This window comes from Phyllopteryx taeniolatus, chromosome 8 (assembly GCF_024500385.1).
Source record: "Phyllopteryx taeniolatus isolate TA_2022b chromosome 8, UOR_Ptae_1.2, whole genome shotgun sequence".
NCBI classification, from domain to species: domain Eukaryota; kingdom Metazoa; phylum Chordata; class Actinopteri; order Syngnathiformes; family Syngnathidae; genus Phyllopteryx; species Phyllopteryx taeniolatus.
Genome location: NC_084509.1, coordinates 30,204,928 through 30,228,773, shown reverse-complemented (window position 1 = coordinate 30,228,773; position 23,846 = coordinate 30,204,928). Strand labels below are relative to the sequence as shown.

At 41.2% G+C, this 23,846-nt stretch overlaps 1 protein-coding gene across 13 annotated transcripts in view; it reads left to right on the top strand.

Annotated features, from left to right (window-relative positions):
- The window catches only part of LOC133482727 (neurofibromin), a 158,772-nt gene that overhangs the window by 35,693 nt on the left and 99,233 nt on the right, over window positions 1-23,846 (top strand). For 11 of the 13 annotated variants that reach the window (XR_009789894.1, XR_009789895.1, XM_061783160.1 and 8 more), the window contains 13 exons: window positions 1,191-1,266; window positions 3,754-3,911; window positions 3,997-4,170; window positions 4,729-4,857; window positions 5,130-5,204; window positions 5,291-5,416; window positions 7,582-7,719; window positions 7,803-7,916; window positions 11,028-11,107; window positions 11,905-12,028; window positions 16,390-16,636; window positions 16,758-16,831; window positions 21,465-21,548. Coding sequence is in view for 11 of the 13 variants with exons in the window: in XM_061783160.1 (XP_061639144.1) it covers window positions 1,191-1,266; window positions 3,754-3,911; window positions 3,997-4,170; window positions 4,729-4,857; window positions 5,130-5,204; window positions 5,291-5,416; window positions 7,582-7,719; window positions 7,803-7,916; window positions 11,028-11,107; window positions 11,905-12,028; window positions 16,390-16,636; window positions 16,758-16,831; window positions 21,465-21,548 (1,599 nt within the window). In the remaining 2 variants the exon portion in view is untranslated. Of the gene's footprint in view, window positions 1-1,190; window positions 1,267-3,753; window positions 3,912-3,996; window positions 4,171-4,728; window positions 4,858-5,129; window positions 5,205-5,251; window positions 5,417-7,581; window positions 7,720-7,802; window positions 7,917-11,027; window positions 11,108-11,904; window positions 12,029-16,389; window positions 16,637-16,757; window positions 16,832-21,464; window positions 21,549-23,846 lie in introns of all 13 variants that reach the window. The other 2 variants (XM_061783159.1, XM_061783162.1) reach the window with 2 other exon arrangements.

The window sequence follows — 23,846 nt, the reverse complement described above, 5'->3', positions numbered from 1 at the left end:
AGTGATTTCTCCAGATTATCTGAACCTTTTGTATGGACTGTAGATGATGAAATCCCTAAATTTCTTGCAATTGTACGTTGAGGAACATTGTCCTTAAACTGTTCGACTATTTTCTCACGTACTTGTTCACTAAGAGGTGAACCGCGCCCCATCTTTGCTTGTGAATGACTGAGCAATTCAGGGAAGCTCCTTTTATACCCAATCATGGCACCCACCTGTTCCTAATTAGCCTGTTCACCTGTGGCGCATCACTGCAAACGCTCACCTAGCGCATCGCAACACGGTGTTCTGTCCTCATGCCCTTGGAGCACATACAAAAACGAACGGGCTTGTCGACGGTATGCTGCGCGTTGCTAATTGCGGTGTGAAAAGGCCTTATTTTTTTTGACAGTAAATATTTGTATGAAAACCACAAAGTCATAAATGTACATCAAATGAAAAACAGTAAGGCAGTAGCTTAACGTGCCTTCTTGTGCTGTCCTACACCTCTATGCAGACTAATTCATAGTGTGTCGTTGTTAACCTCGAAACTTGGTTTGTGGGTACGGTCTACAGTAAACTGAGGAACCGTATATCAAACGTTACATTTTTTAGCTTTATAAGTATCAAGACACTGCTCCTATTCATCAAGTAAGGAGAACTGCTAATGTTTGTTAGCAGACATCATGGGTAGTCTGCTGCAGCTCTTCAAACGACATAATCCCCTGCTCAAAAGTAGTTCTTTAATGCCCTATTTGTCTTAACACATTGATTAACCACTACTAACTCACATGGCTACTGCCGCTCATCTCCTGATCAGAAAAGCACTGAAACGTGCTGTACCACGCAGACACCACAAGAGACTTTCTGCTTTAAATGAGTTGATTCTTTCTTCTTTGTCTTGTCTTAACACCCCTTGTGAAAATGGTTGCCAAAGGAAAATGCACACACAGAGTAAATAAATTGATGCAGGCTGAAATTAGGTGTTGTGAAGTGAGCCGACAGCTCTCACATGATTTGCTGATGTCATGCTTTGTGACAGTTCAGTGTCCAAAATTTTAAAAATATGATTTTGTCTTTTTACTATATTAACAATACTTCCAGTATTCACATTGCGTATTAACTTTCAGATGGGGCTCGTTTATTTTTTTTTTACCTCAGGGGAGAGTCAACAGCAATGGATCTCCTTTAACTCTGTTGTTTCTTGACAGGCATTTTGGAACTGGGTAGAAAATTACCCAGATGAATTCACCATGCTCTATCAACGACCTCAGGCAGATATGGCAGGTACAAAGACAATGGATAATTTCTTTTTTTTTTAATATTACATATAAATAATACTTATTAAATAATATACTAACCTGCTATATTTGGAACCTCATGTGACCAACGCGGAAAACAGTAGCTGACTTCCTGTGTATGCTATGCTAACGATCATATCTAGGATTGATGACATGATTGTTTGAAACCGAACTTGTTAAAACTGTGTTTTCTTTATGGTGGGTGTCTTCAGACAAAATAATACTTGTACATATATCATTTAGTTGTACATACATGTAAACATGAATGAAGCTCAAACACAGTCTTGTGTCATCTTTTGTGGGTCTGTGGTGACATCTTGTTTACAAAAAAAAAAAATGACATTGTAGACATTTAAGTTTCCTGGTTTCTTTGATACGCTCCATTCCCCATTCACCCAAGCGAGGAGGAAGTGCTTTTACCGTGTTTGCCAAATGCGGAAGTATTGCGCATTCAGTGGATACGGAAAGTATTCAGACCTCCTTAAATTTTTCACTCTGTTTATTTAGCCATTTGCGAGCCATTTGCTAAAATCATTTAAGTAAATTTTTTCCCCACATTAATGTACAAACAGCGCCCCATGTTGACCGAAACAAGTTTGAATTGTTGACATTTTTGCAGATTTATTAAAAAGAAAAACTGAAATATCACACAGCCATAAGTATTCAGACCCTTTTCTGTGACACATATATTTAACTTGGGAGCTGTCCATTTCATCTGATCATCCTTGATATGGTTCTACACCTTCATTGGAGTCCAGGTGTGTTTGATTATACTGATTGGACTTGATTAGGAAAGCCACACACCTGTCTATATTAGACCTTACAGCTCACAGTGCATGTCAGAGCAAATGAGAATCATGAGGTCAAGGGAACTGCCTGAAGAGAGACAGAATTGTGGCAAGGCACAGATCTAGTCCTGCACAATCCTTTAATAGAAGACGTTTGGGATGACCAGAACCCTTCCTAGAGCTGGCTGTCCGGCCAAACTGAGCAATCGGGGAGAAGAGCCTTGGTGAGAGAGGTAAAGAAGAACCCAAAGATCACTTTGGCTGAGCAGAGATGCAGTTGGGAGATGCGCGAAAGTTCTAGAAAGTCAATCATCACTGCAGCCCTCCACCAATCGGGGCTTTATGGCAGAGTGGCCCGACGGAAGCCTCTCCTCAGTGCAAGACACATGAAAGCCCCCATGGAGTTTGCAAAAAAAAAACACCTGAAGGACTCCAAGATGGTGAGAAATAAGATTCTCTGGTCTGATGAGACCAAGATAGAACTTTTTGGCCTCAATTCTAAGCTGTATTTGTGGAGCAAACCAGGCACTGCTCATCAACTGTCCAATACAGTCCCAACAGTGAAGCAAGGTGGTGGCAGCATCATGCTGTGTTTTTTTTTTTTCAGCTGCAGGGACAGGACGACTGGTTGCAATCGAAGGAAAGATGAATGCGACCAAGTACTGGGATATCCTGGACAAAAACCTTCTCCAGAGTGCTCCGGACGTCAGACTGGGCTGAAGATGCACCTTCCAGCAAGACAATGACTCTAAGCACACAGCTAAAATAACAAAGGAGTGGCTTTAGAACAACTCCGTGACTGTTCTTGAATGGCCCAGCCAGAGCCCTGACTTAAACCCAATTGACCATCACTGGAGAGACCTGAAAATGGCTGTCCACCAATGTTCACCATCCAACCTGACAGAACTGGAGAGGATCTGCAAGGAGGAATGTCAGAGGATCCCCAAATCCATGTGTGAAAATTTAGTTGCATCATTCCCAAAAAGACTCATGGCTATATAGCTCAAAAGGGTGCTTCTACTAAAGACTGAGCAAAGGGTCTGAATACTGTGTGATATTTCAGTTTTTCTTTTTTAATAAATCTGCAAAAATTTCAACAATTCTGTTCTGTCAATATGGGGTGATGTGTACATTGAGGAAAAAATGAACTGAAATGATTTTAGCAAATGGCTGCAATATAACAAAGTGAAAAATTAAAGGGGTTTTGAATACTTTCCGTACCCACTGTATACCGGATTGGAATGAGGATGAACAATTTATTCACTTTAGTCTTTCCTCGTTCTTTTGAAGATTCGATTTAAAGAACTTGACACATTTATTAGAACACCACCTAGAGGATGGCGATTAATTGATTTTATTTTATTTACAGCACTGGTAACTAACCCAAATCACATTTTAATTTCAATAATAATGCAGAAGCATTTTATTTATATTTTAAATGCTAAAATATAATTAGTTGTAATTTTAATTTTGTGAACAAAATTGCATTTGACAGAGATATGATGATAAAGATGTTAGATGGTTAATAATAGAATAAAGTTGTTTGTCCTGTACAGCTTGTTTCGGTCGCTCTGATTTTACAATTAATAATTATTATTACTTGCATACTGTATATTTGAATGGCTTAATGTCACTTTTTGACAGCGGTATGATGGTAATTCACTGTGGCTGTTTTGCTTCTGCAGAAGCTGCTGAGAAGCTGTTTGACCTGGTGGATAGCTTTGCAGAGAGTGCCAAAAGGAAAGCTGCAGTGTGGCCACTTCAGATCATTCTCCTGATCCTCTGCCCAGAGATCACGCACACAATCTCCAAAGACACTGTGGAAGATAGCAAGGCCAACAAGGTGAACGGGAAAGGGGAACACACAAAAAGTAATCTACCCTCGTACTTATTAATTGGGTCTTGTCTCTTTCCTGTTGTGCCTGCAGAAACTGTTTTTGGACAGTTTACGGAAAGCTTTAGCCGGTCAGGGTGGTAGCAAGCAGCTGATGGAGAGCGCTGCTATTGCCTGTGTAAAACTGTGTAAAGCCTCAACTTATATCAACTGGGAGGATCACTCGACTATTTTTCTCCTTGTACAGTCCATTGTTATGGATCTCAAGGTTTGAATATTTTCTTACCTCCCCCCCCCCCCTCCCTTGTCTGTTTGTTGAGAGTGGCATTAGTGTTTTATACTGCGAGAAAGACAGAAATTTAATTTCAAATTCAACCCCTGTCAAGAATATTTTTTTTGTTTGTTCAGTACAAAAGACAGAGGACCACTCATCTTAAAATCTAATGAGATTTTTCTATTAATGCAACTCTTTAAACTTTAAACCATCTTTTCTAATTGTCTTACCCTGTGATCGTTTGACATTAGTATCAGCCACACAAAAGGCCATTAACTTTGAAATTATTGTTTATGACAAGCCCCTTTATTAAATGAGAATGTTACTTCATACACATTTGTTGTAGCTCTTTGGAAGTGTGGATGTTTTTTAGATTCAGGGTATATTTATTTTCTTTACTTTTCTACATTTGTTTTTAAATAAAATAAATAACCAGTATTGCCTAGTATGTACAGTCTATACTTTGCCTTGATCAATTAGTGGTGTGATGTGAGAATAGAATAGAATTGCCCACATTTTATATCATATGACATCTGCCTCTTGTTCCACAAGGCTTTGCTGTTCAACCCAGCAAAACCCTTCTGGAGGGGGGCAGGCAGCCAGAATGCTGATGTTGAGCTCATGATGGACTGCTTTGTCTCCTGTTTCCGCATCAATCCTCACAACAACCAGCACTTTAAGGTGGATTAATATAAAGCAATACTGCTCAGTAATTTAACTTTAAAATACAAATTTAAATTCATTCCAACCATAATCAGATCCCTGTTTACCGGCTTTCAATGTGTTATTACCACATTGGCCTGGGAAAAAAATCAAATGCATTGAAGGAGCCCTGAAACAAACTAAAAAAATAATGCAATAAAAAAAAATACTCCTTTCTGTTGCTTTAATTGAAAATATTCTTTTCACCAATTAATTCAAAGTTCTGATGACCATTCTTTTTTTATTTTAAGGTCTGTTTGGCTTCCTCTTCTCCTTCTACCTTTCACTTTGTCCTGGTGAACTCATTGCACAGAATAATCACCAATGTAAGTCTCTAGAGGGCTATTAGACCGTCGTATTTTCTTTTATGCAGTTCTTCACTTCATCGCTGATTCTGTGTGCCTTCATGCAGTCTCATCTGGACTGGTGGCCTAAGATCGATGCTGTGTATTGCTACTCTGGAGAGCTTCGCTTTATGTTCTCAGATACCCTCAACCGGGTTGTCCAAAGCACCCATGCGCCTCTACGCATGACACCGGTGAGTGTACAAATACCTAGAGTATGATGAATAGAATAATTAAGACTGTATTTTATTTTCTTGAATACATTTTGTCTCTGCTGTAGCGTATATGAGGGTTAACTAATTTTTTGCTTAATTTAGGAGAAAAGAATAAGCCGGAAGTAAGCCTGCATTACTTCCGGTTTAGTGTAATTTTAACTTTAATCGTTAAAATCAAACTATTTTATCTAGTAAAGGGGCACCACAACACTTTTTATGTGGATAAAATTTAGGGAACGTGACGAGAAACCTTTTTATCAGTCTCGTAATCTGAAGGTTGCTTCACTTTATGAAATTTTGAGTTCTAGATGACAGAGGCTTACTTAAACTCAGAACACACAAAATACAAACAAGAGTGGAAGTTTATAGTATATTTAATGACATCGACAAGGGATCTAAGGGAAACACACAAAGGGGTCTAACTAAAGAGAGAAAATAACACTAATAATGGTAAAAAGAAGGAAAATAGGCGTACGAAAAGGGAACTAGAACAACGCCTGTTGGACTGAAGTGGAAAACGCGACTGTTTAATGCGTCCATTCCGGACGACAGAGAGAAGCTTGTAATTTCCCCGAAATTATTAGGCACTAATATTGTACAGTCTGGCAATCACTTTCCGTGTCCACTCACGAACGTAAATGTTTACCGTAACGTAAAAAAACGTTTCTCTTCGTGCCTTTTTAGGGGCTCGCTGGCAATTTTAGAGCGATTACGCTTGGCTGGAAGCGTACCTGGTACTTTAGTAGCAGCTGCCCTGATCACCTAGCGGTGGCCCACGGATAGGCTGGAAAGCCGAATCTGTTCTCATCCCGGTGTTCGCGGTTACTGAGCCGTGTGCCCGAACAAAGAAAGGGCAGGGGGGAGGATGAGGCCGAAGCCGGGCCGTGGCTGGCGAGATGCCAGGAAGACCAGAACTAAGAAGTCAGAGGAGAGAAAAAACACAAGAACCTGAGAGAAGTACCTCAGGGGCGTGTCGAAGAGGGATGAGAAGACCACACCCATCAGCTTGAATCTTGTCTACAAATTTGATAAAATGGGTTTAAATTCATATATTAATATAAAATAACCTCAACTTGGTACTCTCTTTACTCAGAGGTCAAGCATATCGGACTGACTGTTTATACTTTAGTTTTGGAAAATCAACTGCTTATGGTTCAAATCACATTTCATGCTGCTTGGAGTCAAATCAAGACAAACAATTCTCAAAATCTCGCAATTGCACTTGACACACTGACACATACATCAAGGCATACGTTTGGAAAATGTCTGCAGAGTTCGTGAAATATCAAAACTTTTGTCCTTTATCCTTGGTTAAACATCAAATGAGAGTCCCCCCCGGTTCGACTTTGCAGTTCCTCTCGACGCCAGCGGGTGTCTCCTTGTCCCAGCAATTGTTACGATTCAAAGACAGGTGGTTCGGTGGCAACATCGGGGGCCTTTGATGCTTGGGAGTTCAGACTTCGAGGGTAGATGTTAATTATTTTACGGTTCACGAGGCGTCTCCTTGGGGCATTCTCACAGCAGGGCCGCTTGGAAGAATGCAGTTTATCGATGGGGGGGCGGGTTCTGGCAACTGAGTCAGAGTCACTACACTGGAATGAAGGTTGCTTTTGTTCAAGATTATAAAATGAGCTCAAATAAAGCAGGTTATGCTATCGTTACGTTACTTGAAATATATACAGTACGTAATGCATTATATTACAATTGGGCACTCGGACTTGCAGTGTAAATCCAGGCTTAGTGTACAGCTCTGTGCATGTGGTGCATGCACTCGACTAGACATATCACCAAACACAAATTGTAACATCACAGGCTCCAAAATCTGAACGGCTTGCTTACATACGGTTTGTGGAAGTAGGCTCTTCATAAAAATTTACTTGGTTGTTAAATTGTGCACTTCGGTGACCAGGCACTTCAGATACCCAAATGTTTGAATGCCAACAATTTAAAAGTCTGTTTTTCCATTATACGTCTCGAAAACCCACTTCCCCAAATCGAGCCCATTAGAGCCTCATGAATGGAAATGCGGCGTAAGGTACCAAAGGTTGAGCATGAACAGAATATTCTTGTCATCATTGATATCACCCTCAGTGTTATTGACTCATTACTAATCTTAAAAAATTTCTTACTGGTATCTCTCGCAGAGTTTGACTTTCAAGGGGAAGGTGACAACCAGCCTTAAGTTCAAAGAGAAAACTACAGAACTGGATACAAGAAGTTACAAGTGCCTCCTCCTTGCTCTGGTCAAACTAATCCACGCTGACCCCAAGCTCATGTTGCATGTGAGTAACTATCCATCATGTTTTTATGTTCAAGGCCCTTTCTAACTGAATGTGACTCTTTTTTTTACATTTTTATTCTGTAGAATCCTGTGAAGCAAGCCCCAGAGATGCAGAGCAGCACAGCTGAGCTTATCATTGGTCTGGTGCAACTAGTACCTCTCACCAACACCACCCAACTCTCACAAGAAGCTATGGAGGTTGGAGACTGAATTTAAAAAAACATTCACAGCACATTTAATGCTTCCAAGACGGGTAGAATCCTAGTCTGTATCAACAGTTACCATTTCTCCTTAAATAAATGCCTTCTACATACAAATCAGTCGCCTTTTGGCGAAATTCGACGTTTTGACCTCAAAATAGTCCATTTTTGTAAATCGTATAGATCCGATGAGTTTTTCCTGGGGGGGGTCCGCCGTCGCTGTCTCAGTCGTCATAGGCTGCTTCGTACTCGAACACTGGCAGCTAGATCCTTTCTCCACAGATCCACACACAGATGTAATTGTGAATATTATTCCGCGGTGGATTAATATGCTAGCGCATTGGCCTGAGGTTCCGCCTGTGTGCTCAGGACCTGCTTTGGATAAGTCACAGGAGTTAACGAAACCAGAAAAACAATTCCGCCGCTTCTGCTGTTAAAAAGTAACGATACTGTTACTCCGTTACCATGATCTAAATGTTGCTTGCTACTTTTACTTATCAATTATTGCTTATTTATCAACTATTTCGTGCGCAAGACTACGACTTCAAATTCCGCATAGGGCGCTGTTTGCGCCAATCCAATTTAAGCGCTAGTATCGTTTAAGTCAAGTTCACCAGTCGTACAACACAAGAAAGTCACATGATCTCACACAACGTCTTCCGGGCGTAGGTATTAACACTAGATAAAGCCCCGGTGATCGTCGTGCCTACGTGGCGAACATGTTGAGAAAGTCGTCGTGACCATGAAGGTAACTGCGCGCTACTCGTGTTTACATTTAGACGAACAAAAACAACAGCTTTCATGTATTGTAGTGTTTGTCTGGCACTGTCTGCCCGAACGTGGATATTTCAGCTCACTTATAACTTAAGAAAACACCAAGCAGTAAAATGCAGATCTTTTTTGGGAGTTTTAACTGTGCAAACATACACACGCACACACATCAGAATTTGCACATTTACATTTTATTTTGTAATTTTTTTGTTTTAATGGATGTTCATGCTGTGGTTAAAAATAATCTGAAGTTATTCACTATTTACTCAGTACTTGAGTAATTATTTCACTCTGTACTTTTTGCGCAAGTAATTCTTTAGAAGACTACTTTTTACTTTTAGTTGAGTCACATTATTTGTCAACTAACAGTACTCTTACCTGAGTACAATATTTGGCTACTCTAACCACCTTTGGAGCGGACATCCTCTATTGCTGCTCTTACGTTTAAGCAACATTTTTGCTCATCAGATCAGCCAGTGTTGTATTTGTTGCACTGATCTTTTGAAGCAGGCATCAGGTGCAGGTGGAGAAGGGCCTGGCTCAAGTTGGAGGCCAAAACAAAAAAAGCAAAGAAATGAGGCAAATTTAATTTTAATCTTAAATTTGTACACCAACATGTACTTGAGCGGTGAAAATAAATGTCTTTCTGCGTGAAGAATATTTTACTTTAGAGGTCAGATGAGGCAATGCTCCATGGTGTAGTCTGCTCCACATTCACAAATGGTTGGATCTAGTCTTGTAGCCCCAATTATTTAGAGCAACCTTGGATGGTCCTGTTATCAGGCAGTTCAGATTTTTCCACTGGATCCAAGGTGCGTCTGAGCCATGAATAAGTTCTTCAGCATGTGGTATTTGCATGTTTGCTGGTAGGGGAATCCTTTTGGAGCAATTTAGGATGTTGTTGGGGGTTGAACATGGTGACCATCTTTACCTGTGTCTTGTCGAATGTAACTTTCTGACTAGTGTTGGGAGGAGCAATACAGGCAAGGAGATGTAAGTTGTTTGTGTTGGTGGGTTTTAGGTAATTATAATGAATTGGACTCATTATAATATATCGCTGATAAATCGACATCGGTCAATATGTAACTAGTGTATTTACTTTTTTTCTCTGCTGAGTTTTTGGCACGCTTTCCTATGTCCTTACTGCAGTGTGTCCTATGTCCTTACTACCTCTCACCCTCACACACTGACACATAGAAAGTCACAGTCATTCGGCTGAGAGAAACGACTAGAGAAGCTGTGATTACTTTGATCCAGAGTGGCTGCAAGATAGACTGGGTGAGGATAGTGTTCAAGCGATGTTCCAGACCATTGGATGTTAAGAGGTCGTTTGGCTTTATGGTGCCTCAGGTGGAGTGAGTATACTTGGGTTTTTGCAGCGATGACATATGGGTGATTTTTGTCGATGATCGAGGACCCCATCTTGGGCTGTAGTGAGGTTTGCTTCCACTGCTTCGAACAGTATGTTCCTCCTTGGTCTTGCCTGTTTTATGGTAGATTTTCAATTGAGCAACAGTTGGTGTGCTCATTCATTGACTATAAGGTGATTGCGGATTTTTTGGATGAGGCTTCATGTCATTTTGCAGTTTTTTGTCATATCAGTTGTCTCAATCAGATTCTGCCTCATCTGATGGCGTTTGTTCTGATATAGAGGTCACTTATGGATACGAGTATTTTATGCAGCCCGCAAGTACTATGAACGAATCGGTGCTAAATCGCATTCACTTGCGAGTGAAGCAACAACAAAAACAAAGGTAGAGTCAGAATTTTCAGCTTGAGCTGTTATAACATATTCCTCCGCAATAAGATTCCGTTTGTCCCAACAATTAAATAATAAAATAGGTCCACTCCATATGACTGCAAAAATAAATCATCTGACATACTTCCCTCACTTCAAATGTAATGTCTATATTTAAAATACAAACATATCACAGAGGTTGCTCAGAAAAACAAATAATTTTACAATATCACGAAGCGGAAGAAAAGAAACTCTGTTGGAGTCCCATGATTATTTTGTTGATAATCCATGGTTATGTTCCATCCCACAAGAGTTCCTTGTGAAATCAGTTAATGCCTGGAACCCCCAGGCGGCTTGAGAAACTGGTGGCTAATGCTGGCGCCCGTATAGAATTTTAAATAAAATTCCATGCAATACACTTTCTTCTCATGTTAATTTCTTGTAAGAATTATAGTTCAGAAATAAATTACAAGTACTTAAAAATGGGGAGTTACTTTTCAATCACCCGGTATATTGGTTTTGCAATTTTCTGTCAAATCTTTTCCTTTCTCATTGTGATTTGTCTTTTTCTTTTCTGATCATCCCCTACTGTCTGTCTAGGCTCTTTTAGTGCTGCATCAGCCAGAGTCCATTGAACAGTGGAATCCTGATGCTCCGATAGAGACTTTCTGGGATATCAGGTACTCTAAATTGTATATGGAAAGGGGGATTGGGCATGCACCTGCCCCTTTGTAATACAAATATATTACTGTCTTAAGGTCATGCATTATGTTTATTGCTGGTCAGGCAACAGCGGCATAATCAATCTATTTCCTATACAGCTTATCCTGTTCGGTACCACAAGTAAGCTGGAGCCTCAGCTGACTTTACACGAGAAAAGAGGGTTCACCCTAGACTGCTTATCAGTTACACACAGGGCGGATACATAGAGACATGAACCAATCACACTCACATTCACACCTATAAGAAAGTTACCAAACATGTATTGTATAAATGGGCACCAGTCTGCAATGTTCAACGCTATTGTCTTCCTAATTGCCTTCCTTGTCATACGAACCAATGTGAAAATGATTCCACTCATGGTGTCTGTTTCTTGCAGGAGTTAAAACCACAAGTCGCTTTTTGGAAACATAGCCTCTACAAAGTTTAGAAAAGTTAAGAAATTTATAATAGCGACCAATTCGCTAAGTTGGCAACAATGACTCTGCTTTTGTACACTACACTGTAGCTCCCTCTCTGCAGCCATGTTGTAAGTGTAAACAGTGTATGTAAGCAGGGATGTGCTTTGAACTATAGAAGCCTCTAAAAAATTGTGACCAATAAATTGGTATACTTTTCCCCGAAATCTTCTATTTCTTACATTAATTCATGCATTAATTGATGCACCAAGTTTATTTTGCTCACTGTAGTCACTCGAGTCAAGCGTAGTTTTGTGCTGATTTTATTTTATTTACTACATTTGACATTTATCCATTAGTTCACAGGTGCTGTTCCTTATCTGCCGCAAACTGATTGGACAGCAGATGGTCAATGGCACTGAAGTTCTCAAGTGGTTGCGAGAGATCCTCATTTGCAGGAATAAATTTCTACTCAAGAACAAGGTACTGTCTGCCCTACTCCAGCACCAAACAACTCTCATTGTATCATCTATGTTTTAGATGGAACTAATGTACAGCGGTACCTGTAACTGTACAGTCAATGTTTTAAGTAACAATTTAACATTCCGAACTGATGTACAAATACATAGCCTAATTTGTTGTGTATAATGCGCAATTTGTGTCTCCCGAAAATCTTCCATTTTCAATAGTGTGAATTATACATAGGTATAGGAATAGTGAGCCAGTTTGCACAAAGTAATGAGACTAGATAGGTCATCTGTTGGGATGATACGTTCACTTCTGGTTCCAGAAAAATTAAATAAATTAACACGCAACAACAAGATGCAGAGTGGGAATAAAAACACATAAGATCTATTAACATTCACATTATGAACTACTGTATTAAGAGGATTAGGGGACCAGTTGACATAAAACAGCATTTTAACAACGATTTACAACGAAGCTAGGCATGTTGGGAAATACTCTGATAGCAAGCCTCTTATGTTTTAAGGATGACAGCACCATGCAGCGTCAGAGTATATCCCAGCATGGCTAGCGTTATTGTAAACTGTTATGTACAGTGGGTACGGAAAATATTCAGACCCCCTTTAATTTTTCACTTTGTTATATTGCAGCCATTTGCTAAAATCATTTAACCCATTTAATACAAAAAACTTAGTTTTACGTCTTTTAGAACTTGATCACCTTTACGTCTTTTACGTTTTTTTGGGCCATAGGCTTCAGAAAGGAGCTGACATCACTCTTCACTATAGGATTAGGCATGAGAGCAATTTTAATCCCCATAAAAACGGACACAAGATGGCAGCAGTGCATCATACAATTTAGAATTTTTATATAATTTACCTATTTTCTACCGCTAATTACTAAAGAATGGAAAAAGGTAGAAACAAACTTTTTGTTTTGTTTGAAAGATGGAACTAATCTTTTTTTTTTTTTTGGTGGGTGCCATGTTTATATAGCGATAGAACACAATATTCTGTGTGTCTTGAAAGGGGGTTCTCTTTTGAAAAATGGCTGGGATTAAATAAAGTTCTTTTTTTGTCCTCATTAATGGACACACAGCACCCCATACTGACAAAAAAATAGAATTGTTGAAATTTTTGCAGATTTATTAAAAAATAAAAATGTGTGATATTTCACACAGCCATAAGTATTCAGACACTTTGCTGTGACACTCATATATTTAACTTGGGTGCTGTCCAAAACTCATTCCCAAAAAGACTCATGGCTGTATTAGCTCAAAAGGGTGCTTCTACTAAATGCTGAGTAAAGGGTCTGAATACTTATGGCTGTGTGTTTGAGTTTTTCTTTTTTCATAAATCTGCAAAAATTTCAACAATTCAATTTTTTTTCTGTCTGAATACTTTCCGTACCCACTGTGTGTGTGTGTGTGTGTGTGTATAGATAGATATAAACAACTCAGGACAGAGCACGTTTTGTTTGAAGCCACCCACTTTTCAAGTGACCAAAAGTATTGGAACAGACATTATTAAATTATCTTAATCATTCACTGCCATTGACGGCTGTTGAATCTAAATATCCTCTTTCAGTTCTTGTTTGTTTCTAGGGGTTTCTCCCTTCAGTCTCCTCTTCAGGAGGTAAAATGCATGCTCTATTGGGTTAAGGTCCGGTGATTGACTTGGCCAGTCTAAGACCTTCCACAGGGCAGGATGACTGCTTGGTGTTGGGGCTGACCTCTCATGGCTCGCGGCTGCTCCTTGGTTTCCCTTCCCTTATGCTTCCCTTGTCGGGTAGCCGCCCTCCTTTCCAACAAACAAAGGGACACTCTCCCGCCCTAAGGCTGGGCGGGGACTGGGTGCTTCGCGGGCCCTGTGGGTTGGGGCGGGGGGTGTCTGGCTCTCCTTTGGGTGGAGGGGGTGGTGTGGGGCGGTGGCATTGGATCCCTGCGGCCCCCACTGGGTGGCCAGTTGTCGGGGCGCCTCGGTGGGGCTGGCGGACCGCCCTTGGTCCCTCGGTGTGGGACGTGTTCCGTCCGCCAGGCTGCTCTCGGGTGGTGCTCCCTGGGCCTGATCCCGCCCCTCGATTGATTGGGTGGAGTTCTCAGCCCCCGTGGTGCGGACACAGCAATTACAGGACACTTCTGTCAGTCTTTGTGCATTTAAAACTGTGTCAATTCACTTGCATGTATCCGCAGGCACACACCCTGAGGACTCTTTTCACTGGCTGTGAGGTCAATCCCCTCACTTATACTCTCGTCCTGTAGACTTTTATAATTTACATAATTAATCCCACGACACTTCAGTTGTACAGCCGGGTTCACGACCCTTGTCCTGCATGCGTCTTCTCCTGTCCTTGTCCTGTTCTATCTTGTCCTGTCCTTCCCTCACAGGGTGTAGCACTACATCCCCATGCAACACTCATATTTAATGTTTCATTGTTGTAGATAATGTAATGATTTACTTCTTTCATCCTGTTTACAATTAGTGCTTTGTCTATTGTCTTTGTTTCTCTCTCCCTTCTAGAAACTTTGTTCGACTGATCAAGTCTGATTCTCAATAAACCTCAATTATAATACTAAGAAACCACATTGGAAGCTTAAAAACTCCACTGTGACACGGTAAAGCTGTTCCGGCATAAAAGGATACAGATTTTCCATTCTGCTTGACCTAACAGCCGAACAGGATAAAAAAAATGTTTTTTTAAAAAAGACCTTCCACTTTTTCCCCTGATGAAGTCCTTTGTTGTGTTGGCAGTATGTTTTGGGTTGTTGTCTTGTTGCAAGCTTGTCCCGATTTAGTTGGGATAGATTTTTCTGTAAATTGCTAGGCAAAATGGTCTCGTAGACTTCAGAAGTCATTCTGCTGCTACCATAATTAGTTACATCATCAATAAAGACTTGACCAAGACATTACCTCCACCATGCTTCACAGATGAGCTTGTGTGTTTTGGATCATAAGCAGATCCTTTCTTTCTCCATACTTTGACCTTTCCATCACTTTGGTAGAGGTTAATCTTGGTCTCATCAGTCCATAAAAGTTTGTTCCGAAGCTTTTGTGGCTCATCGCTGTACTTTGCAAAATCCAATCTGGCATTCCGATTCTTTTTTTCGGCTGCATCTTGTGACATTGCCAATATATTTCTCTCTTGAAGTCTTCTTCGGACAGTGGATTTTGATACCTTCACTCCTACCCTGTGGAGGTTGGCAATGATGTCACTGACTCTTGACTTTGGGTGTTTCTTCACAGCTCTCACAATGTTTCTGTCATCAACTGCTGTTGATAACCTGTTCGATGTCTGTTGCTCAGTACACCAGTAGTTTCTTTCTTTTTCAGGACATTCCAAATTGTTGTATTGGCTCTCCCCAATGTTTGTGCAATAGCTCTGATCGATTTTCCCTCGCCTCTCAGCTTCAAAATGGTTTGCTTTTTTCCAATAGACAGTTCTTTGGTCTTCATATTTGCTTGTTCACAGGTGGAACCCAAAGCCAGTTACAAACACTATCTAATGTTTAATTAATCAATCTAAATGACCTGAGCAACAAGAAACACCCATCAGTCACATGTTCCAATACTTTTGCTCACTTTAAAAGTGGGTGGGTTAAAAAAAAAAGGTGCTCTGCCTTGAGTTGTTTAACACATCTTGATGTAAATACAATTAAATAAAATCTGCAGGTCTGAACTTTTGTCTCATAATCATCTTTTGATCTGAAACACCAATGTCTTCAGTATACAACAAAAACAAAGGAATTGACCTTGCCGTTCCAATAGTTTTGGAGGGGACTGTGTGTGTGTGTTTACACACACAAACGTAAACTGTAGCGAGTGGCGACCCTGCATGAATTTGTTAGTTTTACAAGTTCCGACTGTCTGTGAAGTCATGGTATCTGAATGTGATTGGATGAGCCAGTCGGGGGGGGGGGGGGGGGGGGGGGACACAGTATGGACAGCGAGTTGATAACTGGAAAAAATAGCTATGACTTCATTGATCAGTAGATTATGACTCAACTATCATCACAGCGTCAACTGCAAAAAATCGGAAGTTGTTCAACCACTACTTTACAATAACCCCTTTGCCATCTACACTGTTAGAATTTGATAAATGCTTGTATCTAAAACAAGTTATAGTTGCTCACATACCAGTAAACGGCAATCCACTGTCACAGTCTTGTCATTTTAGAATATGAATCTACTTATTTTACAGCATCCCATGCATAATCTTGACTCTTGTTTAGTATACCCTTTTTTGAAAAAAAAAAAAAAAAACCCAAAACAAAACAAAAACTATACTTGTTGCAAACAGGCCAATTTAGCACGATATGTCATGCTTAACTGTGAAATGGTATTTATAGACCGCTATGTCTACTACTTTGTGCCTCCCAACAGGAGTGTGCCACCATGGGTGGAGGCATCCCAATTTGCAGGCAGGCTCAGACCAAGCTTGAAGTTTGTCTCTACATGTTCCTGTGGAGTCCAGACACAGAGGCTGTGTTGGTGGCAATGTCATGTTTCCGCCACCTCTGTGAAGAGGCTGACATCCGTAGCGCCGCTGATGAAGTTTCCGTCCAGACCATCCTGCCAAACTACGCCACTTTCAGTGAACTTGCCTCCATCAGTAACATGATGGGAACAGGTCAGTCAATCAAAACTGATTGTATCGCGGAAAAAGCAGGATGATGTTGAATCTGAGCCTTAAAAGCTCCAGATTAACTTTGGCATCCTGTGCACTTTAAAAGTTTAGTTTTTGCTCTTAGGTCGATCCACATTGCAAAAGAGAGTAATGGCTTTGCTCAGGAGGATTGAGCATCCCACACCTGGAAACATTGAGGTGAAGTGATTCTGACCTTTCTGTGTAGCTTGGAAGATGTTTGGAGGCATGGCAGCTTGATCAAACCAATTGATAGTGAATGAATGCTATAATAATTATAAAATAATTTAATTACAATGGAGTCTTGGTTCTCAAACTTAACAAAAATATAAATGGGAAACTTTGGTTTGTGAACGTTTCGGTTCACAAATGTAGACATTTGTTTTTGCTCCCATTTTTCGTGAGCTGGACTCCAATATCTAAAACTTATTCTACATACACAAAAGGCCATTTCCCTTAAATATTGTTCACAAATCTGTCTAAATCTGTGTGAGTGAGCATTTCTCCTTTGTCGAGATTATCCATCCCACCTCACAGGTGTGGCATATCAAGATGTTGATTAGACAGCATGATTATTGCACAGGTGTGTCATAGGCTGGCCACAATAAAAGGCCACTCTGAAATGAGCAGTTTTATCACACAGTTCTGAGGGAGCGTGCAATTGGAATGGTGACTGCAGGAATGTCCACCAGAGCTGTTGCCCGTGAATTGAATGTTCATTTCTCTACCATAAGCAGTCTCCAAAAGCGTTTCATACAGTTTGGCAGTAAATCCAACCGGCCTCACAACCGAAGACAATGTGTAACCACACCAGCCTAGGACCTCCACATCCAGCATGTTCACCTCCAAGATCATCTGAGACCAACCACCCGGACAGCTGCTGCAACAATCGGTTTGCATAAACGAAGAATTTCTGCACAAACTGTCAGAAAGCGTCTCAGGGAAGCTCATCTGCATGCTCGTCGTCCTCATCGGGGTCTCGACCTGACGGAAGTTGTTCGTTGTAACCGACTTGTGGGCGAATGCTCACATTCGATGGTGTCTGGGACTTTGGAGAGGTGTTCTCTTCACGGATGAATCCGGGTTTTCACTGTTCAGGGTAGATTTCAGACAGCGTGTGTGGCGTCGTGTGGGTGAGCGGTTTGCTGATGTCAACGTTGTGGATCAAGTGGCCAACTTTTCATGGTGGCGGTGGTGTTATGGTATGGGCAGGCGTATGTTATGTGCAACGAACACAGGTGCATTTTATTGATGGTATTTTCAATGCACAGAGATACCGTGACGAGATCCCGAGGCCCATTGTTGTGCCATTCATCCATGACTATCACCTCATGTTGCAGCATGATAATGCACGGCCCCATGTTGCAAGGATCTGTACACAATACCTGGAAACTGAAAACATCCCAGTTCTTGCATGGCCAGCGTACTCCCCCGACACGTCACCCATTGAGCCTGTTTGGGATGCTCTGGATCGGCGTATGCGACAGCGTGTTCCAGTTCCTTCCAGTATCCAGCAACTTCACACATCCATTGACGAGGAGTGGACCAACATTACACAGGCCACAATCAACAACCTGATCAACTCTATACGAAGGAGATGTTGCACTATGTAGTGATTATAAGGCAAATAAGAATTGTAATACATTTAGGATAAAGTAATAAGCCGGGAGCGAAGTTTGCGTTACTTCCAGTTTATCGTAATTTTGATTTAATTGTTAAAATCAAACTAATGTCTTGAAAAGGGCACACGTCAATTTTTTAAAGTTTAACTTGAGGCGAAATGACGACAAAGCTTTTTAATCAGTCTCATAATCTGGAGGTTGCTATACTCTACGACATTTTGAGTCTTAGGTTACAGAGGTTTACTTAAATTCAGAACACACAAAATACGACCACGAGTGGAATTTTATGGTGTATTTAATGAAACACAACTACAAACTATAACAAGAAAATAACACTAAGGGTAAACGAAAGAGAAAATAAGGCGTACGAAAATGGAAAAGAGGACATCGTGTGTGTGGTCGCTGGGCTAAAATAAATGGGCGAGTGAGCGTTTAATGCGTTGAGCCAGAGCGAGAGAAGGCAAAGTTGGGATTTCGTATGAAGCTAGAAATTTCCCCACAATTATTACGCACTGATTTTTTTACATCATAGTAAGGATTGCAGTGTCGACTCACGAACGCAGATCAGCTGGTCTTTGAGGGTGGTCTTCCTCCGGACTTCAGGCGGAAACGAGGGAAGTTCGGTTGAAGAAAAACCAGATGCACAAAAATCAAAAGAAATGGGAAAGGAAAGTTGTTGTCCCGTTTGAGATGCGCTCATAACTTCTCTGCCGGTTGACCTGGTGGTGGGCCGAGCTCTGGCCCTCAGAGGTGTGCGGGACCCGTCCGGGATGCCGGCAGCTGCTTGTTGAGGCCTCGCCGACCGACCGTGGCTAGGGAAAGCAACCGGAGCCGTATGGTCGACTTCTTCGACTGAAAACGCCGCCGGCTTGGTTGCTGCGGGCGTTCGCGCACGTGGTGGCTCCCGGAGGTGGCCGTGGACAAAAAGGGAACAAAAGAAGGGGGAGGGTTGGCCAGAGGCCACCCAGCTGGCGAGCTGCCACCAAAGGTACGAAGGAAAAACCAAACTAGCCTCAACTCAACTCTCTGAGAAAGGTGTGAGTTTAGAGTTAAATACCCCAGGTGGGGGGGGGCGTAGGAAGAGGGAGTTCTGACTTGGAGAAGACCACGTCCACCAGCCTGAATCTTGTCTACAAATTTGAGTAAATGGGTTTTAAAATAATATTAATCTCAAACACTCCCAACTTTGTACTCTCACGCATAGAATCATTGTTTAAACTTTGGTCGTGGCAGATGGGTTGCTTATTGTGCAATACAACATTTCGTACTGTTTGATTTCAAATCATGAACCGCTTTCAAAATCTTGCAGAGGAACAGTCAAAGTGAGAATGGGGACACAGACACCAAGGCATATATTTGGAATATTTCTGCAGAGTTTGCAAGATATAAAAGCAGACATTTTATCTTCCGTTAACAAACATCAAAGGCACGTCCACAAGTTATGGCGCTTGCAGTTCCTCTCAACACCAGTGGGTGGAGCCTCACGCGCATGGGTGAATATTAACCACATGGTCTTCCCCAACCATTTGGTCTGGGAAGGGGTCTTTTGAAGACAGGAATCAAGATTTGACGGGAAGCTGCTAATTAGGTTAAGGTCCACTTGATGTACACCAGGCATTGTCCTCGTCGGCGTCTCACAGCAGGGCAGCGTGGAGGAGTAGGGTTCTCAAGTGGTTGTGAGTCTCTGTGGCGCCTCGATTTGCAGAGCGCATGTCCACTACAACTACGTGAGGCAAATGGTGGTCTCACCAGATACTGACTGGTTTTCTGACCCCACAGGACCCCCACAATAAAGAAAAACTGCACATTTCAGAGTGGCCTTTTATAGTGGCCAGCTTAAGGCACACCTGTGCAATAATCATGCTGTCTAATCAGCATCTTGATATGCCGCACCTATGAGGTTGGATGGATTATCAAGACAAAGGAGAAATGCTCACTAACACAGATTTAGACAGATTTGTGAACAATATTTGAGGGAAGTGGCCTTTTGTGTATGAAGAAAAAGTTTTAGATCTTGGAGTCCAGCTCATGAAAAATGGGAGCAAAAACAAATGTGTTGCGTTTATGTTTTTGTTCAGTGTAATTTGTTCTGATTCTACGTTTGTGAACAGAAACGTTCACAAACCAAAGTTTCTCATTGAAATGAATGAAAATTAATCAGTTCCACCCCCAGAACAAGTTATGTTTGTTGTTTTATCAGTGTGTTGCTAAAAATAAATAAGGCTGCAATAATAAGAACACATTAGCCACTTTGGCCATATCAGCTGCCTTCTTAACAAAGAGCTGTTTGCCGTACCTTGGATGAAGGCGGAAGCCCGGAATGCTTTCACCTGTCTTGGTGCAGTTAACCCTCGCTGAATGGGACCGCTGCCTCCTTTTTGACCCAGCTAGCTAGCATGCCAGCTCCATCAGCTAGCCGACTAGCTCCCTTCCACTACCCATCCTGATGGACTCAAGACGAGCCGATCCATCTGCCATGGTGGATCCTGCTCTCCCTTCTGCTCCTTCGTCTGTTGTTGGCCACTGTCCAGACGTTCCTTCTCAGCGGTGGCACTGTGCAACATGTGCCTCCTTTTGTGGAGCTCATCGCCTCAGTGTAGGCAGTGGACCTCTTTGTCATCACCCGCTAAGTCAACCAAGGATTGTTTTTTTTTTTTTTTTTACCCATCTCTTGGTTTGTTTGCACCTATTTAAAGTGTCTTAAGTGTTGAGAAAAGCACTATACAAATGTGATTTATTATGATTATTAATGTTATTATTACAATAGTACAGATGATAGATTTTTCCAAACCAAACTGCACAGTGAGATGACAAACACAATTCCCATTTTTAGCCATTATTTCCTCTTTTTTTTCCCAACAGTAGTACGATTAAGCTTCCTAATAAGACCATCACCAGTTGGCAGTTACTTTGGAGCGATACTGGGCACTAATTTAGAGCAAAAACGAAAGATGCCTCCAATGCGTGACACATGGAACCAGTGATGTTTACTTGGCACAAGAAAAGCCACAACTGAGCTTTCTGCATCCATGCCAAAACTGGTCACGAACCAAAGCATAGTGCGTTAAACGACGATATATTTCTTAGAAAATGTTGTCGGTGAAACAAGGCTCCACTGCTCTCTTAAAAATGTCATTTTCTTGATGTTTGTCCACCTCTGTTAATATTGTGTGTGATTGTTCCATATTAAGGCTTGGGAGGACACATACACTAAATGGGACCAGGCAACAAAACAAATCCTCAATTTCCCCAAAAACAAGGCAGATGATGGGCAGGTAGGTATCCTCCAGAAGGATCAGGCTCTTATTTCTATTTATCTACGATATTAATTACTCATGTGGTAAAGAAAAGTAGTTCAAGACGTGAATGGGAAATGTGAGTTTTCTATTAAAGGGGAATTAAACAGAATATATATATTTATTTTTACAGAATACATTGTCTGTGCCCCTATTAGTCTAAGCATGGTATTCTGATTCATTTTGTGTTCCCGGAATAAGAATTAAAAATGTATTTATCAATTTTCATCCATATCAGGGGGCCGCCATGTTTGGCAATACAGCGGACCCCCTCTGTTCATGGGGGATTGGGAGCGGGCTAGACCGCAAATACCGAAAATCCATGTATAATTGAGGCCCATTCTTATTGCATTGGATAATATTGGAAAATATATATAATATTTGTATACTTATATATTGTGGACGACTGGTTACTACGTCTGCCTCGCAGTTCTGAGGACCTGGGTTCAAATCCGGTCTCGCCTATCTGGAGTTTGCATGTTCTCCCCGTGCTCGTGTGGGTTTTCTCCAGGTACTCCGGTTTCCTCGCATATTCCAAAAACATGCATGGTAGGTTAATTGAAGACTCTAAATTGCCCGGAGTTGTGAATGTGAGTGTGAATGGTTGTCTGTTTCTATGTGCCCTGCGATTGGCTGGCGACCAGTTCAGGGTGTACCCCGCCTCTCACCCAAAGATGGCTGGGTATATAGGCTATATATATATATTTATATCTATATGTGTATATGTACATAAATGTATTATACAACCCCAATTCCAATGAAGTTGGGACGTTGTGGTAAACATAAATAAAAATAGAATACAATTTGCAAATCATGTTCAACCTATATTTAATTGAATACACTACAAAGACAAGATATTTAATGTTCAAACTAATAAACTTGATTGTTTTTAGCAAATAATCATTAACTTAGAATTTTATGGCTGCAACACGTTCCAAAAAAGCTGGGACAGGTGGCAAAAAAGACATCAAACACCTGTTTGGAACATCCCACAAGTGAACAGGCTAATTGGGAACAGGTAGGTCCCATGATTGGGTATAAAAGGAGCTTCCCTGAATTGCTCAGTCATTCACAAGCAAAGATGGGGCGCGGTTCACCTCTTTGTGAACAAGTGCGTGAAAAAATAGTCGAACAGTTTAAGTACAATGTTCGTCAACGTACAATTGCAAGGAATGTAGGGATTTCATCATCTATGGTCCATATCATCATCAAAAGGTTCAGAGAATCTGGAGACATCACTGCATGTAAGCGGCAAGGCCGCAAACCAACATTGAATGCCTGTGACCTTCGATCCTTCAGGCGGCACTGCATCAAAAACCGACATCAATGTGTAAAGGATATCACCACATGGGCTCAGGACCGCTTCAGAAAACCAATGTCAGTAAATACAGTTCGGCGCTACATCCGTAAGTGCAACTCGACTATGCAAAGCAAAAGCTATTTATCAACAACACCAAGAAACGCCGCTAGCTTCTCTGGGCCCGAGCTCATCTAAGATGGACTGATGCAAAGTGGAAAAGTGTTCTGTGGTCCGACAAGTCCACATTTCAAATTGTTTTAGGAAATTGTGGACATCGTGTCCTCCGGGCCAAAGGGGAAAAGAACCATCCGGACTGTTATGGACGCAAAGTTGAAAAGCCAGCATCTGTGATGGTATGGGGCTGTGCTCGTGCCAATGGCATGGGTAACTTACACATCTGTGAAGGCACCATTAATGCTGAAAAGTACATACAGGTTTTGGAGAAACATATGCTGCATCCAAGCAACGTCTTTTTCATGGATGCCCCTGCTTATTTCAGCAAGACAATGCCAAACCACATTCTGCACGTGTTACAACAGCGTGGCTTCGTAGTAAAAGAGTGCGGGTACGAGACTGGCCTGCCTGCAGTCCAGACCTGTCTCCCATTGAAAATGTGCGCGCATTATGAAGCGTAAAATACGACAACGGAGACCCCGGACTGTTGAACAGCTGAAGCTGTACACCAAGCAAGAATGGGAAAGAATTCCACCTACAAAGCTTCAACAATTGGCGTCCTCAGTTCCCAAACGTTTATTGAATGTTGTTAAAAGAAAAGGTGATGTATCACAGTGGTAAACATGACCCTGTCCCAGCTTTTTTGGAACGTGTTGCAGCCATAAAATTCTAAGTTAATGATTATTTGCTAAAAACAAAGTTATATATGCATATATATGTATATATATATATATGTATATGTGTATATATATATGTATATATATATGTATATATATATATATATATGTATGTATATATATATG